This window comes from Equus przewalskii, chromosome 9 (genome assembly GCF_037783145.1).
Source record: "Equus przewalskii isolate Varuska chromosome 9, EquPr2, whole genome shotgun sequence".
NCBI lineage: Eukaryota > Metazoa > Chordata > Mammalia > Perissodactyla > Equidae > Equus > Equus przewalskii.
Genome location: NC_091839.1, coordinates 70051117 through 70069545, shown reverse-complemented (window position 1 = coordinate 70069545; position 18429 = coordinate 70051117). Strand labels below are relative to the sequence as shown.

At 34.3% G+C, this 18429-nt stretch overlaps 1 protein-coding gene across 20 annotated transcripts in view; it reads left to right on the top strand.

Moving 5' to 3' along the window:
- Positions 1-6956, top strand: part of TRDN (triadin) — a 393603-nt gene extending 386647 nt beyond the window's left edge. For 15 of the 20 annotated variants that reach the window (XR_011522089.1, XR_011522078.1, XR_011522077.1 and 12 more), the window contains 2 exons: positions 1698-1736; positions 4533-6956. Coding sequence is in view for 13 of the 20 variants with exons in the window: in XM_070556944.1 (XP_070413045.1) it covers positions 1698-1736; positions 4533-4672 (179 nt within the window). In the remaining 7 variants the exon portion in view is untranslated. The remainder of the gene's footprint in view (positions 1-1697; positions 1737-4532) is intronic. The other 5 variants (XR_011522083.1, XR_011522079.1, XM_070556940.1 and 2 more) reach the window with 2 other exon arrangements.
- Positions 6957-18429: the final 11473 nt, after the last annotated feature.

Sequence of the window (18429 nt, the reverse complement as noted above, 5' to 3'; positions counted from 1 at the left end):
ACAAGAGCAATATTTCAAAATTATCATTTCATCAAGGATTGGGGGATGTTCTTTGACCCCTGAAGGATCACATAAATGTTCAAATACGAAAGTGATTATTTTTATTAAGAAAAATTGTGATAACTCACCTATACTGGCAGCAATAGCATAGAGAAAAGAAGGAAGAAAGGAAGGAAGGCAGGAAGGACGGAGAAAAGGAAGAAAGGAAGGAAGAAGGAAGGCAGGAAGGGAAGGATAGAAGTAAGGAAGGAAGGAGGGGAGCAAGGAAGGAAGGGAGGGAGGAAGGAGGGGAGGAAGAAAGGACGGACGGAAGAAGGGAGGGAAGGAGCAAGGGAGGGAAGGAAAATCTCAAAGCTCAGAAAAATCTGCTACAACCATATGAATGATCTTGAGTCAGTCTTTCCAGGACTAATTTTCTTCATCTGTATTATAAGGGTTTTAGCTAATTTGATGTTTTTTGGGTTTTGTTTTTGTTTTCTTTAAGAGTTTCCTGGCTTTTTATTTTGGCTAGTCATATAATAGATATTTTTTATTCTACTTCCGAACTTGCCTGTAGACAATAAGAGTTTGCCTATGACTTGTTCTTGCCATCAAAATATAAGTTCCACGGCGGTGCCCAGAATTAATTAACAATGTGGAAAATAGTGCTTTGAGAAAGGCACAAGGGAATGGGTACTTGAGTCTTATGAAATGATTTACACTTGTCTTCGGATACGTTTTTGAACACTGAATTTTTAGATTCTTTTAAAAAATTAGTTATTAAGAGCAACAACTCTTAGTATGTTTTTGATTTCTAGACCATTGCTTCTGAAACTATTTTATACGTGAATCACCTGGCAATCTTGTTAAAATGAAATAAATCTGGGTTGGGGACTAAAAGCTGGGGACATCAATTTCCAAGTGATGCTGAAACTATTGGAACATGGATCACTCTTTGAGAAAGAAGGTTCTTGAACTCATTTAGAAATTGATGAAATCTAAAACCTAACTTTCGATGAAACATACACACACACACACACACATGCACTCACATCTTCTTAACATTTCAGGATTTTACAGGAGATCCCCAAAAACTCATCTATAGACACCAGTTAAGAACTTCTAACCTGGAGAAAGGTGTTCAAACAGATAGCTTCAAATTCTCCATCACTATCCATCACGTGGTGAATAACACTACAGCACAAAAGTCCTTGAGTCAGATGAGAGAAGGAACAGATACAGGATACCAGTCTGCTGCAGTTCTCTCACGGCAAGGATGATCACCAAAAGTTTTGTCCCTCACAAATTTAGAATTATTTTGACTAAAATGTTCATCTTGTAGCCAGATTCCACTCTGACCATATTATAACTCTGAGTATCAAAGAAACCCTTCTAAGAAAAGGATGCGTGTTGCTTACCCTCATCCATCAACATCCAAAATACATCAGGCACAGTTTCCCTGTTTGAACAATTGCCTGCAGCATGAACATTCTTTTCTTTCATTGTCTCCTCTTTTCTCACTGGCTCTTGCTTATTAAATTTCATAGTGAAAAGTCAAACACAGTCTGAATACAAACCCACAGTATATTATAAAGAGGGCAGGTAGTTCCTGTTTCTTTCATATCATGCAACTGTTTAGATATTTTGAGTCCCTGCTCTATTTGCATAATAGCTGTGAATGTACAAGTTATTTACTTTCATACTTTTGTATCTGCTAGAAGCAGCTGAAGAGGTGTCTCCCACAAAGAAGCAAAAGAGTAAGTTTATAATTGTATTAAAACTGTTCAGTCATTCTATGTTAAAGATGGTACATACAAATTGAAACTTTAGACTCTCGTAAGCAGACCAGTATTAGAAGAAAAAAATTTTTAGCACTGACATGAAGAATAACGTTAAGGTAGGTCATTTATATTTCAAAGAGAAGTTCGTCACTTTTGGTGTCAGGGAAGAGGCACATATTTGGAGGAATTACAAAGTGATGATTGAAGTGGCACTTATGGCAAACCGTTCTAGACAGCTCTGATCCTGAGCACTCTTCCAGAATCTGTGCTTAAATATTTGTTACTCTCTGCTTTATAATAACACAGCTGAAGTGGTAAGCTGAACTTTTTTATATCAAAAAGAAAAACGTAGAAATAGGTGTCGGCAAATCAATTGCTTAAAAACTCACTTCTAAGATTGAAAGTTCTTTTTGATTTCTCTAGATAAATGGCAGACTCTTAAATATTCCATCTTTGGAATCGTTGACTGCAATCAATATTCATATGCAGTCACAAAATTTGATGTCCAAAATTCTCATTATTCCAGTACTTCCAAATTAGACATTTTTTTTCAGATGGTGAAGCTGTACAATTTGGATTCACTTATGCATTAAAGTCGTTGCTGGACAGACTAAAGGAAGCAATTTCTGAAATAGAGATAACCAGAGTTTGTTGCTCATAATGCTTTTAAAGTAAAGAATAGACATTTATCTGAGGAAACGATGCCAATAATGTTCTCTGGGTTCTGCAGTGCTTCTTAAATGTATTTCTGCAGGAAATTACAAAAATGCCCTCTACCATAGCAAATTTCTCCTGCTCTGTATTAACACTTGATTCACTGAACAAATATTAAGTGCCTATTGTGTTCCAAGTCCCCCTTTCGATGCTGTGACTACTGCAGCAGATAAGAGCGGTACTCATTAGGATCCTTCATATAATCAGATTGTGAGAAACATAGGGAAATAAGCAGTCTTAACAATACTCTTAAAGGTTGTTGCAAAATCCACAAAGTCAATCTGGGCATGTTTTTGATTTATACAGCAACACTTTCCCAACTCTTAACCTTCTGGTAACAATTTGTGGCTATATCATATAAACACTTGAAATCTCTTATTTCATAAATAAATATTAAAACAAAATTCAATAAGATAGTTGAATCGTATTAATGTCAATTTTCTAGTTGGGATGTTGTATTACGGTTTTGCAAAGATGTTACCATTGGGGGAAACTGGATAAAGGATGCATGGGATTTCTCTGTATTTTTTCTTACAATTGCATGTGACTACAATGATCTCAAAATAAAAAGTTTAATTGAGTATATAAATAAAACACTTCAATATTTTTAGCAAAAAGGTATCAAATATTTGAAGTTAGATTGGGGGATTTATGATAGTAAAACAATATATCATATGCTCACCTTACTGTAAAGTAGTTCTATAGTCTGATAGTCACAAGCCTTTTAGATGTGCTCTAAAATCTGCAGCTATGAGGATATTTTCATTAATAGCCTATCAACACCAATTAAATAAATGTGTCAGAACAGAGACGCCATCTGATGAGGTTCAGCTGGAAGGTAGCCTGTCTTTGATGGACTCTTCTCCTTTTAGCACTGGTGCTGCCCTTCCGCCTTAATGCAGTCCCAGCTTTATTGCTATCCCTGTTAGTAGCCTGTCCAACCCTCAAGCTCCCACAACCTTGGGGGTGGGGGCGGGTTGTATTACTGCCTCTAAGGCTAGAACCCAGTAGAAAATAATTCTGGATGAAATGCAATGGAAAGGAGACAAACTAAATTCAAGATTTCTCCAAACTACTTTCATCGCAGAAAACCCCGTGACTGCAGTCAGCTGATACCCAGGGTGATGAAATCAGAATAATTCTTTGTTGCTTCCCTCAACTTCTTTCTCCCTAGGCTTTGCTTTATTCTACTTCATAAGCCCTTAGGCTCATATGGGCTTGGCCAGCTGCCCCATATTCCACACACCACTGGCTTCAACTGTCATTCTCTTTCCTGGCCATCTGCAAAGAGCCTGTGGTTGGTTGACAGGACGCAAACAGATAGGATGGAAAACGGTGAAGAGTCAGTGGGTGCCCATGATTGTGAGGAGAGGCTAACCTCGCCTTCTCTTAACAAAGCCGCTCTGTGGGAGCCCAGGGCTCATGATCCGATACACTGTGTACACTGCCTCACTCGGCTTCAACTCCTTTCCTGTGTTGCTTTCTGCTCTGAGAACAGAGCTGCTACCTCAAAGCATTGCCTCAAAGAGTAACTATGCCGTCTCAGGGGAGTGCTTGCCTCCACACATGGAAATCTCACAACTTTAGGAACACAAGGTTCTGTATGGTATTATTAAAACCCTAATTTAAAAAAAAAGTCAGTTACTTTGCATATTGATAAGCTCATGTTTTGAAACCTGTTACTATATAACAGTTTTTCTGCATGCAGTGCCCATCAGTAGATTCCTATAAACTAAGCACTTTGACTTTCTATGCCAGGCCATTTTTGTTATCATTTATTAAGGGTTTATCATGTGCCAGGAAGGATTTCAAGTGCTTCACATCTATTAACTCATTTAAATTCCACAACATTTCTATGAGGTTTTTGTTGTTGTCTTAATTTTATACATAAAGAATCCAAGACACAGGGAGGTTTAGTAACTTGCCAGTTGTTGCCAAGGCTAGCTGGCTGCAGAACCCATGTCCATCCCCACTGATCCGTACTGCCTCTCTGTGCTTTATCTCTGTTCCTGCTTATACTCTGCCTGTTTTAATAAATCATCATGCTCTCTTCCTTAGGCCCCATCAGTTTCTTCCAGTGTGTCTACTTGGATGGATACAATGGCTACGGATTTCAGTTTCCTGTCACTCCTGCACACTACCCTGGAGAGAGCTCTGGCCAACCAAATTCTCCAGGACAGAAGCAGCAAGGACAGTAGACACAAATGCACAGCCCTTACAAGTGCTTTAAAACTTTGAAAATAGGATCTTCTGTTTGTCCACAGTGGCATAGGCAATTGAAATAGTGTAATTATTTGCAAAGTTTTCAAATATTTTCATTGAAAATATTTTCCTCTTCTGCCTGGTGTAGAGAGAAAGGGTGTGCAAAGGGAGTGAATGATAAGCAGACATGTTGAAGGGCCTACTGCTCAAGAATCTGTTATTTGTGTTTGTTGCTGGGTGCGGGTGTTTCTATTTTTCCATTTCCACTCACTGTAGGGTTGTTCACAAATTAATCTAAAGTTTACTTAATAACAGTCTTTTAAATGTAATTGACACAATTACAAGATAGAATTCCTGGCTTCAATTAGATATTTATTTTTAAATGAAAACACAAACTATGCTTTCAGTTTAAAGGATACAGGAGCTTATATAGAAACTATTTTTTTGCATCATGTGGGTATCTAAACTCAATTTACCCAATAAGTTGATGTTTAATAGTTTTATTTATGTCTATTTCTATTTTAGTTGTTCCTGCGCTCTAAGAATAGGTCACAGTTGCACCAAAGAGTGTTATAAGCTCCTCGTGATGCTCTTTTAGAGCTCAAAATATCTCTGAACTTTAGACATAATAAGACAGAGTAGAAATGTTTGATGAATCTTATCTCCAAGATTTGTCTTGAATTACAATTAAGACATTCACTCCAGTGGAAATACACCATCCAATTAGGCAGGTCTGGTGAATCGTTTGTTTAAAATATAAGCAAATGAGATAAAGAATTTTCAGATTTCTCCAGACTGTGCTCTAATGAAAATGTCACCTGGGTGAAATTTTAGATTAATTACTAAATTTGGGTGACAGATGAAAACGTATTTTCATTTCACTTCAATTGGGTTCTTCTGTGGAGTTAAATAGGTTTTCTTTCTCAAAAAGGAAAATACGAATGTCATCAAAGTTGAAAGAATACATTTCAACCATAAGTGCTTTATGAGGTATCTTACTTGTTTTTTAGGTAATTGGTTATCAGTGCCAACGAAATGGATGACAATCTTTAACTTACTTGACACATCACTGGGAATGACAATTATGGTTTTGTTATCCTTTTGTCTCCAGGTGATATAAATACTTGTATTCTTTACCACATTTTTCTATCAACTCTAAAAGTCACACCACTGTGACCTTTATCATGTTTACAATTGCAACTCAACTTACGACAAATTATCTCAGGAAATAAACTGAGTTATCTTTTCTGGCATTATAATTATCTTCAGCAAGGTCTGAGGTAGCCAGAGCTGATACTAGCCAAGTGATTTATTTTCAAGGACTGCAACTAAGTTCTTTAGGTCCTGTTTTACTGAAAAAAATCATTAGACTAGGGCATCAGTAACTTGTTAATTATTAATAATGGACTTTCAATGACTTTTGTGGAAGAAGTTGGTCTCGGCCATAGACTGGTGGACCTAATTCACACTACAAAAGCCAATGTTACAATGAACCAAGATTAATGACACTCCTAATGGGGAGGGGCCTGGAAGTGTGTTCTTCAGGACAGACCAGATGGTGCCATCTAACACAGCCCCTTCATATAGCAATGGAAACGTGGGGAAGACAGCGGAGAAAGTTTATTGCTCCCTACTCCTCCAGCTTGTCCAATTTAATGAGTAGAGGAATAGAGAACAAACATGACAGTTTTTTTCAATTTCATAGAAAAGAATGGTTTGTCCATTAATTTTTTCATTCAATGACTATTTATTGAGCACTTACTCTTTCTAGGGCACTGTGCTAGGCACTGGAGTGTATAAGAAAAATATCAGAGATAAATTATATTCTCAGTGCTATTCTGACACAATGCGTGACCTTGGAAAATTTACTAAACATACTATGCTTGTTTTCCCATATGTAAAAAAGGGATTTCAAAGCAAACAACCCAATACCTTACAGATATACTGTGGGTACTGACAAAATATCTAATATGGATATGACATCAAAATAAAGTTCTGAAATAATACTTTTGGACGTGGCACTAATTTTCCCTTTGAGTGCTTTTCTATATTATACTCTTGTTTCTTTCACTCTCATTATAAAAACTATTTGATAAAAAGTAAAATATGACAATTTATTGTAATAAATTAGATAATCCAATTATGATGTAAACAACATTAATAATAATTGTTAAAGTTTATCTGCTTAAAGTTACAGTGATGATAGCCCTTGAAAAATATTGACTAAATGCTCATCTGTTTGTATAGTTCCAACAAATAAAGTATTTCTAGTCCTTTCAAGTTGACGCTTTACATTTTAAAAGGAAAAGATAAATGGTTGGTTAAAAGTCTTTGTCTTTAATAGTTCGTGCATAATTCACATCATATTGGTCACGAATAGGTAGGCGTTTAATAATTGTTTTTAGTTCTCCATTTTGTCCCATTGGTATGAGCTACCCACCCCAACCCTCTACTCCCGCCCGCACTTCAACTCCTTTTAATAGATGGTCTAGAGAAGATAAATAACTTGATTTAGGGTTTTTGATTTATGTTTACTTTTCATAAAACCTGATAAATCATCATTTAATCAGAGCAAATCTTTTTTGGAATAATTCCCTAAAAAGCACCTGTATAGTGATTCATTCCAGTATATCCCTGTCAAAACTCCTCCCAGAAATATTTTGGAAACTGAAACGGTATATCTGGGGATTCAGATTATTTCCTTGAGTTATTTTACTTGGAAAAAGCAAGGAGAATAATGACTATCATTGCTGATAGAAAACTCAGGAGCCATCTGGCCCAGCTTGCACGTGCAGAAAATGAACCTAATCCCTAGAGAAAAGCATAAGTTTGACCAAAGTCACTAACTGTGTCAAAGCCATGCCTAAAACCTTGGCCAGCTGGCTCCCAAATGCCTTTAGCGACAACTTCAGAGTGTTGTTATAGACCTTGGCTAATTTACCCAGCATCTCAAAACCCATTTTTTGAATTACAATCACTGTGGAAAGACTCTCTTTTTTCTACATGAGAGATGAAAAGGACCTTAAGAGTGAGTCTCAGGGCTGGCCTGGTGGTGTAGTGGTTAAGCTTTTGTGCTCCACTTGGGTGGCCACCCGGGGTTCGCCAGTTTGGGTCCTCGGGGAGCACCTGCACACCACTCATCAAGCCATGCTGAGGCAGCATCCCACATAGAAGAACTAGAAGGACTTACAACTAGGATATACAACTATGTACTGGGGCTTTCGGGAGGGGAAAAAGAGAGAAAGATTGGCAACAGATGTTAGGGCCAATTTTCCTCACCAAAAATGCATATCTTAAAAAAAAAAAGTGAGTCTCATTCATTTGCTTTAGATATAAAGAAAATGAATCTCTGAGAGGTTAGGTGACAAGCCCAGGGTCACAGTGCAAGTTAGTAGCAGAACTAGACTGAGAGCTCAAATCTTCTGTTTTCTAGTCCAGGGCATCTTCCCCACCCTGTGTGACTCCGTATGATGTCTCCACCCTCATAAGTTCCCTCTGTCACGTGCAAATTCTGTAAGACATGGAAACCCAGCACAACTTTCCAGGAATTGGCCTCCTGACGACACTCTTTGCTCTACGTCTTCTGGACCTCTACTACTGTTGTCCTGTACATTTTCCCCTCGTTAATCATATATGTGCATAAAACATTTAGATATTCCTGTAGATGATTTTCTTTGTGTATAAAAAATAAATAGCTGTATTTTTGTACACTACTTAACTTAAAAAATGTTATGTCACTGACACACACCAAATATTTGCCCCAAATAAAAAGAAAACAAAAAACAACTCTCTCTAAATTAATCACCATTTGTCCAAAGATGTGAGTTAACAAAATAAGTAAGAAAGACAATTGTTTATAAAAACACATTTAAACTCTAAAGGAATGCTTAGAATACATGATGATGTAAATTAGTGCATATTAATATGTGAGTCATACAAATTCCAGTAAGAAGCACGTGTTAGCAAAGTGGGAATAGCAAAGAAGGAAATTCTTGGCCTTACACAGCCATGTTTACCTCCTGACCATGTACCTTCTGCAAGATCATCGGTTCCCATGTCTATGATTTGTGTTGAACTTTTAGCTAGAACTAACTGCTTGCATCAAGTCATTAGTGCTATTCTGCTTTTTTCCCCCACCACATCCAAAGTTCTCGTAAATAATTTAATTGTAGGCCAGGAGTATCTTCTATGCTTCTGGGTAGAGTTGCCAGGCCAGATGCGTTCTCAGAACAAATTCAGAGAGCCCAGTGGAGTAGGGCCCCTCAAACTCAAGGTCAGACTCTAATTCTAGGAGTAACTTTGGTCATTTATCTCTGTCCCTCAGTTCTTCATCTCTAAATGAACATAAAAGTTCCTATGGCACAAAGACGTTCATCTTTGGTGAGGAAAGTTATGGGAAAGTACATTGTAAAGTGATGTTATTGTTAAGACCTTTCAAATTCCCTTCTGATTTTGTTATGAAATGGTCCAGCTATGCCCTGCACTGAAGACCTAGTGCCTAGTGTTGCTAAGAGGCATGAGCCAAAGCAGCAAATGGAAACCAGAACCATATGAACCAAACAAAAAATGGCAACATTGCCATTGGCAAAAACAATCTTGTGTTAAAAAAAATCCACTGCTTTGTGTCATTTTCATGGACTTCCTATAAATCAGTGACAGCAGAATATTTTTCAAACCACTGAATCAGAACACACAGAGATTATAAGAAGCCTGTGGAAAAGTAATACTCTGAATGGAAAGCTGAGCTGGATTACCAACTGACTCATGTACCTCAAGACACTGCCGTAGAACTGAACACCCATTAGAAGATCTGAAGGTATTTTAGCAATGTAAGTTAGTGAAGATAAAGTCAAAATAAATACCAACAGTAGCATCTCAAAACATATAGCATATGTCTTTGCTTAGGGAAAAAGCATCTCTCTCTTCTTCTCTCTTGTTCAGAACTCAATGATAAATCATTTGTACACTTCTGTATATTTGATGCCATCATGGACAGAGTTGGGATGATCTGAATGGAAGGTGCATTCTTTCCAAAGAAGGCAATATTTTATAGAAAAGACAACTGAATTTCAGTGATTTGGAAGAACAATGTATCAAATTATTTTTATCTTTGAAACATTTATGTGTAAAAAATATTTTAAAAATTGGGTCCACTTATAAAATAAATAAGTCATGGGGATGTAATGTAAGGCATGGTGACTATAGTTAGTAATACCGTATTGCATATTTGAAAGCTGCTAAGAGAGTAGATCTTTAAAGTTTTCATCACAAGAAAAAATATTTTGTTAACTATGTATGGTGATGGATGTTAGCTAAACTTACTGTGGTGATCATTTTGCAACATATGCAATTTCAAATCACTATTCTGTACACCTGAAACTAATATAATCTTACATGTCAATTATACATCAATAAAAAAGTAGAAAGAAAATCAAAAGTTATAGAAAATCTGGACAACACTATCCCGTAACTTGATCTAATTGATTTGTAAAGAATACTATACTCAAAAGCAGTGGAATACACATTTTTTCCAAGTGCTCAGGAAACATTCACTAAGATAGATTATATAAGAGGCCATAAAACAAGTCTCAACAACTTATAAAAATTGAAACTATAATATAGAGTATATTCACTGAAAACAACAGAATTAAATGAGAAATCAGTAAGAGAACATATCTGGAAAATAAGAAATTTATGGCAATTACACAACACACTTCCAAATAATTCATGGAGAAAGAAGAATTCACAAAGGAAAATAGGAAATATTTTGCATTGAATGATAAAGAAAACACAGCATACACAAAACTGTAGGACGCAGTGAAAGTAGAGATTAGGGGAAATTCATGGCTTTAGGTGGTATATGAGAAAATAAACAAGCTTTAGACACCAATGAGTTTTCTACTAAATATGTAAAGAAGAAATAATTGCAGTTCTACACAACTTCTTTCAGATTAAAAGGGAGGGAATACTTCCCAATTCATTCTATTAAAAAAAATGGGAATCTATGAACCTTGTTCAAAGTCAAGAGGTATCAAAGATATACATGGAAAGTATCGTCTCACCCCATCCTTGTGGCCTCAGTTTCCCATCCACTCCTCTACTCCCCACTAATCACCTTTATGGATTCTAATATATCCATCCTCTGCAAATACACATGAAAACAAATATATATTCTCATTTTGTTACTTTTCTTACACAAACATTGCATACACAAACATCATTCTGTACCTTCCTTTCTTGACTTAAAAATGCATCCTGGATTACTGGTTTATATGAATACATACAGAGCTTTCCTATGAATATAGACAGACAACAAAACAAATAGACAGATAGACAGATCAATCTCATGAACACCTGTCAAGTGTAGAGCTAGATGCATCTATGAAATCACCACCTAGGTCAAGATATAGAACGTTAACAGCATCCCAGAAGCCTCATTCATGTCTCACTCAGTCAATACTCCCTGGATCACCACTATTCTGACTTCTACCACCAAAGAATTATTTTGATAGTTTTGTCCTTCATATGAATGAAGTCGTAAATTACATATTTTTGTGTCCAGTTTCTATTATGTCTAATTAACATTACACAGGTGAAACTCATTCACTTTGTTGCATGTAGAAGTAGTTTATCCTTTTTCATTGTCTTATAGATTTATGTATGCATATACCAAAGAATTTATACATTCTACTGTGGGTGGGAATTTGGGCTATCTCCAGTTTCTGTCTATAAAAATAGCACTGCAATAGAAATTCTAGTTAGTTTCTTATAGTGCATACATGTATGCGTGGGTGGTGGGATCTCTATATCTTAGAGGTGAATTGGTGGCTTATAGAGTATGCAATTGTTCATTTTTACTAGGTAATTCCAAATAACTTTCTAACTGGTTGTAGCAATGTGCACTCCAACAATAGAGAACAAAATTTCCAGCTGCTCCAAACATTTGCTAATACTATTGTCAATTTTGTTAATTTTAATTTCTAGTGTATGTAGTCGTACATCATTATTCTTATAAATTGGATTTCTGTGATGACTAATGATTTTGAGAACTTTTAATATATTTATTGATTATTTGGACATCCTGTTTTATGTAAAGCCAGCTTAAGCTTTGTGGACTTCTGTTAGATTTTTGTCTTTTTAAAAAAATATAGGAATATTTTATATAGTTTGATTACAAATCCTTAATTCTATATATGTATTACAAATGTGTTTTACCACTCTGTGGCTTTCAATTTTACTCCCTTAATTGTATCTCTATCAAAAATTTAAATTTTAAAACAGTCCAATTTATTAATGTTTTTCTTTATTGATAATGCTTATTATGTTCAATTTAAGGAATTTTTACTTATGCTAAGACTGTGAAAATATTCTCCTATGAGAATTTATAGATTCTTTATGTTACCTTTCACTTTAGCTTTATAATCCAAATAGGATTCATTTTTTGTGTATGATGTGAGGTAGAAGTTGAAGATTAGTTTTTGCTATATGAATGTATACATAATCTTGAGCCATCTATTGGATAAAACATCCTTTCTCTACTGCATTACAGGGATGTTTTCATTGTAAAGGAGAGAACTGTATATATGTGGTTCTTTTTTGTGAATTACTTATTCAGTCCCATTGGTCTATTTGCCTATCTGTGTGCAAATACCACCTGGTTTAATTTTAGTAGCATTATAACAAGTGTTGATATACTATAGTGAGACATCCCAATTTGTCTTCTTCTTCATAATGATTTTCAATATCCTTCACTTTAAGAAATTTTCTCTATTGGATACTATTTTCTATTTTGTTGTTATCTTTTTCCAGCTCAATGGAGGTATAATTGACAAAATTGTAATATATTTAAAGTGTACAATGCGATGATTTTATATATGTAAGTATTGTGAAAGGATCCTCACCATCAAGTTTATAATTAACACATCCATTACTCATATATTTACCTTCTTTTTCTTTTCTTCTTCTTCTTTTTTTTTTTTGGTGGGAACACAAGTTCTACTCTGTTGGCAGAATTTTGATTATATGATACAGTATTATCAACCATAGTCACCATGCTATCATTAGATCCTTAGACCTTATTCATCTCACAACTGAAAGTTTGTAAGTTTTCCCTATTTCCTGTTTCCAGGAAAGGTACAACGCAGAGGTGGATGTGGCACTCTCCCCAGTGTATTTTTCCTTTTTCTCTAGAATTTTGGGCTCTTGATCTCTACCTGCTGTGCTTGCTTTTTTATTTCTTTAATTTGTTTATTCAACTAGTTTTTATGGTTACTCTCAGCAAGAGAATTAGTTTGATAAAATTACTGCAGCGTGGTGGTTGAAAGCAAAATTTCTCCTTATATTTTCTTTACAACTGTATAGTATTTCAATGGGTGGATGTGCCATCACTTATTGAGTAGTCTCCTATTATATGGTCACTTAGGTCATTTCCAATCGTTTGCTATTATTAATAATGTTGCAGTAAATAACGTTGGACACATTATATTACATATACACATATATATCTGTATGTACGTACACATACATGGGGTAAATTCCTTGCAGAGGGATTTCCAATTCAAAAATATACGCATTTGTAGTTTTGAAAGGGGGTGATTGTTTCCAGATAACCTTGTCCTGAGTTATTGCTCCCTCTGAGGGCTCAGAGTTGTTCACAGCAGTTAACATTCAGGATGAGGCTTTCTCCTTAAGGAAATGAATGTTTGCTGTTTGTTTTTGAGACCTGCCCATGTTAGACTTCTCCACACTCTGTGATTCTGAGCACTGCTTGCAACTGGTCATATGGCTTTTGTTGGGATCACTTGTTTTGACTGCACTTAAACATAGTTGTGAGTTTTCATGGGTTTTATTGTTTCCAAGTTTTACTAGATATACATGATTTTGGATCTTTTTATTTGTTCGTTTGTTTTGTTCTCTTTGTTGTTCCACGTAATTTCCAGGAAGTGTCAAGATTTGGAATTCAACAGCTGCCATGTTTCTATTAGAACCAAAATAATTTTCATTTAAAATAATAAAATTAAAGATTTTTAAAACTAGAAAATAGAGTTAAATTGACAGTTCTAAATGGTAGTACTGCATTGCTAATCGTCTAGTGGTAAGTTTTAGGGTGACTGAAATACAATATATTGCACACATTTTAATAATTAACAGTTATTTGTCTCTTTTCAAATAATATTTCAATGTGGATGAGGAAATTAACCATGCTCCTTTCAGGGATGGGAAAGAAATTTCAATTTGTAACTCTTTCTTACAGAAGTGTGAGAATATTAGGCAAAGATTTTCTAATTGATCATTTTGAATAACAAAAATCTGATGCCTACATTTCAGATCTCTGGAAATAATGCCAACGTTTAATCTCATTATGAGCCATATAAAGAATATTTTTAAAAAATCAGAAGGGCATGATTCACATCATTAACACCCATAGCTTTACAACTGTGCCTTTGATGTGAAATGGTCTCTGGTCCTTCATAGTTCAAAAGAATCCTCGCCTAAAATCTATGATAAATCACCTCACATTTCACTTTATTCAGTTCTGTTGGAGCTTATAACCCTCTGTCTAGTGGGGTGGGAAATTATCACATGCACTTCTAAAGTGACTTGAGCTGGACTGCTTAGCTCTGCTAAAAGCTGTTCAAAATAAAAAATCTTAAAAGGACTTCACTTTTTTATTGATTTCCATTCTACTGAAATTTGCTACTGTTAAATCCAGTTACAGAATACTTATCTTCACCATTAATTACAAACTTTTAGGTGATTGATTAGGAATTGGTGAATATTGTTAGACTTATTGGTTACTTTCTTTCACTTTTTACTATAACATGATGCTAAAACCAAAGAAAAATAAAGGATATTTAGTGGGATGATTAATTAGAGCACATTCTGAGGAACAACATAGAAATTGTGCTGTACATTTTGTGTAAAGTGGCAAAAAAAATAGCACATTTTACATGAAATGGAATATCTACTGCGGAAAAGGAGACCACAACACAGTTTTATTTTCTGTAATTTAATTCCAGTGGTACCATCTTGAGTCAAGAAATGGGCAGTCTTTTGAAATAGAGAAAATAATTTTGAAACAGACTGAAAAATTTTTATTCATTGGTTATGAGCCAAATTTCTAGTTATGTAAAGATATTTTAGAGTACTTAATAGAATAACACTCTATCCAGATAAGAATAAAGATGTCAGAATCTTTCTGCAGTAGATTAACTACTAGACTATATTAGTAATCAAGCTAATAATCAAAAAGATCAAGCTACTAGCTGATTGTTAATGAGAAGGTGGTTTCTTTTATATATGGAACATCAATTTGATGATGACTGGAATAAGTAACTTTGGTTTTCTTTCAGAAATAATTGGTTATGCCATATTTTTAAAAATTTAATGTTTAAGAAATTTTGTCTATTTTATATTTCCTGTGTATAAAATAATATTTATCTGAAAAATACGTAGGAAAGTTGTTATTAACGGGTTTCAGTGCCTAAAGAAAAGCCTATGTCTGTAACATATTGTGATCATAGAATTTTGAACTTGAAGAGATAGTCCTATAATTTGACAAATAGGATAACTGAAACTCGGAGCAGTTTATTGACTTGCCCAAGATCATAAACTTGTTAAAAGCAGAAATGAAATGTGATGTGATTTTTGGATAGTATATTCAGTTAGAAAAATGAATATCAGGTATTCTATCTAATTTTACTTTCCATGACAATATTGATTTAATAACATGAGTATGATTAAAGAACGTTTGCTATGTTTTATGAAATTTGTTCTTTAAACCATATATTTATGCAGTGTTTAAGATGTCCACTGCTTCTTAAAATTTCTTCAGTTTCTTCTGTTAAATTTTCTGTTCACTTCTATTAAACAATTTAAATGATGTGTTCTTCATTTTAATCTTTGAAAAATGATGCCTTGCTTTTCTATTGGCCTCAAATTGTACATTTTTCTTAAATAATCCTTCACATAGGAGACCTCAATGAAACACTGTTTTGCAGTAGACAGAGTATGAGGACAGTACCCATGCTATCTAATAATCCACTTGGGATGAAACTTCAAGTCCCGCTGAAACTCATTCAAAAATCAGGAAAGGTTCTCTCAACATTTGGAAGATAAGTGCTGTCTTAAATTGATATTTTCATATTGATTTTACTGTGCAATAAAAGATTTTTTGTGTGATTGGGATCAAAGAAATGGTTAAACTTTACATGTTAGCAATGTTTCTTTGTCCTTTACAATCTGCAGAGGAAGGTATTTAGCTTTTTGGGTCAGTGCTCTGACTCAAACTTAATGATCTGGGAAATTAATATGTCAATGTTTTTACTTTAAAAAATTTTTTTTGCCATTCTAATAGGTATGTAGTTTTATCTCATGATTTTAATCTGAATTTCTCTAATAATTAATGACATTGAATATCTTTTCATATGTTTCATATGTTTATTTGCCATTGATATATCTTTTTTGATTAAGTATCAATTCAAATACATTGTACTTTGTTTTCTTTTCTTTGGTGAGGAAGATTGTCCCTGAGTTAACATCTGTTGCCAATCTTCCACTTTTTGCTTGAGGAAGATTTTCCCTGAGCCAACATCTGCGCCAATCTTCTATTTTATTTGTGGGATGGCACCACAGCATGGCTCGATGAGCAGTGTGTAGGTCTGTGCCTGGATCCAAACTCGCGAACCCTGGGGCCACTGAAGCAGAGCATGTGAACTTAACCACTACGCCACTGGGCTGGCCCCTACATTGTACTTTTTAAAATTGGGTTGTTTCCCTATTATTGATTTCTGAGTGTTCTATATACATTCTGGAGGCAAGTCCTTTACCAGAAAAGTGTTTTTCAAATATTTCCCCTTTGTGTGTCATGTCTTTTCATTCTTTTGGCAGTGCCTTTCAAAGAGCAGATATTCGATTTATCATTATTTTCTTTTATTGATTGTGCATTCGGTTACATCTAAAAAAAGCTTAGCCTTATCCAAGGTCATAAAGAAGATATTCCACTGTGTTTTCTTCTGCAAGTTTTACAGTTTTGAGTTTTATGTTTAGGTCTCTGATCCATTTGGAAGGAATTTTTGTATGTGGCACAAGGCATGAATCAGAGTTCATTTTTTTAATATGAATGTGAATTAGTCTATCATTTGGTGAAACACTATCTTTTCCTCATAGAATTGGTTTTGTAACTTTTTCCAAAATCAATCGATCATATTTGTGTGGATCTATTAATGGAATGCTTTCTCTCTTCTGTTGATATCCATATATCTACCATTAAACTAATACTACACTAAATTTGATTGATTAATATTTGGTTAAAAATTTGCCTCTGGGTTAATGAGAGATTACCGATCTTCAGTATTTTTTTTTTCCTGTAATGTCCTTGCTTGATTTTGGCATTGAAGTCATGCTGGCTTTAAAAAATGAGTAGAAGAGTGAATCCTTCTCTTCTGTTTTCTTGAAGGATTTGTGCAGAATTGGCATTATTTCTTTCTTAAATGTCTCATAGAATTCACTAGTGAAGTTATCTGGGCTGTGAGTTTTGATCTTGTTGAAAGGATTTTAACTAAAAATTCTATGTTTCAGATAGATACAGGATTGTTCAGGTTATCAATTTCTTCTTGTATGAGTTTTGGTAGTTTCCATCTTTCTAGGAATTTGTCCATTGTAACTAAGTTGTTGAATTTATGGACATAATGTTGTAATATTATTCCTTCATTGTTCTTTTAATGATGGTACAATTAATGGTGATGATTTATTTTTCATTCCTAATATTGGTAAATTTTATTCTCTCTCTCATCAGTCTGGCTAGGAGTTAATCAATTTTCTGATGTTTCAAAAACAGCTTTTGATTTCATTACTTTTCTATACTGTTTTTCTATTTTCACTTATATCAATTTCCACTATAACCTTTATAATTTCCTTCCTTCTGCTTACTTTTTGTTTAACTTATTCTTTTTTTCTTGTTTATTAATTTGGAAGCTTAAGCCACTGATGTAAGACCTTTCTTCTTTTCTAATATAAGAATTTAATGCTATAAATCCACAACTAAACATTGCCTCAGATGTATCCCACAAATCTTGATGTGTGTTTTCATTTTCATTCAACCCAAAATATTTTCTACTTTTCTTTTGATTTATTCTTGGGCTCATGGACTGTTTAGAAAGTTAATTTCCAAATATATGGGAATTTTCATGTATCTTTCTGTTATGTATTTCTATATTAATTCTGTAACGCTCAGAGAATATAATTTCTATGATTTCAATTTTTTAAAATTTGTTGAGGTTATTTATATGGCTCAGAATATAACTATCTCAGTGAATGTTATGTGTGCACTTGAAGAGGATGCATATTTGGCTGTTTAGTGAAGTGTTTTATAAAATTCAATTAAGACAAGTTTGTTGCTTATGTTGTTCAGATTTTCTTCATCTTTACTAATGTTTTGTCAATATGTCTAATAAGCTACAAGAAGTTTTGAAATATTCAATTATAATTGTGGATTTTTCTATTTCTCCTTTTAGTTCTAACAGTTTCGTTTCATATTTTAAAGCTCTGTTGTTAGATGCATGCACATTTTGGATTGGCATGTCCTCCTGATTGAACTGACCCATTTAATGTTACATAAAGTCTCTATGACTGCTAATTTTCCTAGTCTTCAAATCTATTTTATCGGATATTCATACAGATATAACATCTTTCTTTTGATTAGTCTTTGTGTGTTACATATTTTAAATTTCTTTTTACTTTTAACCTATAAATG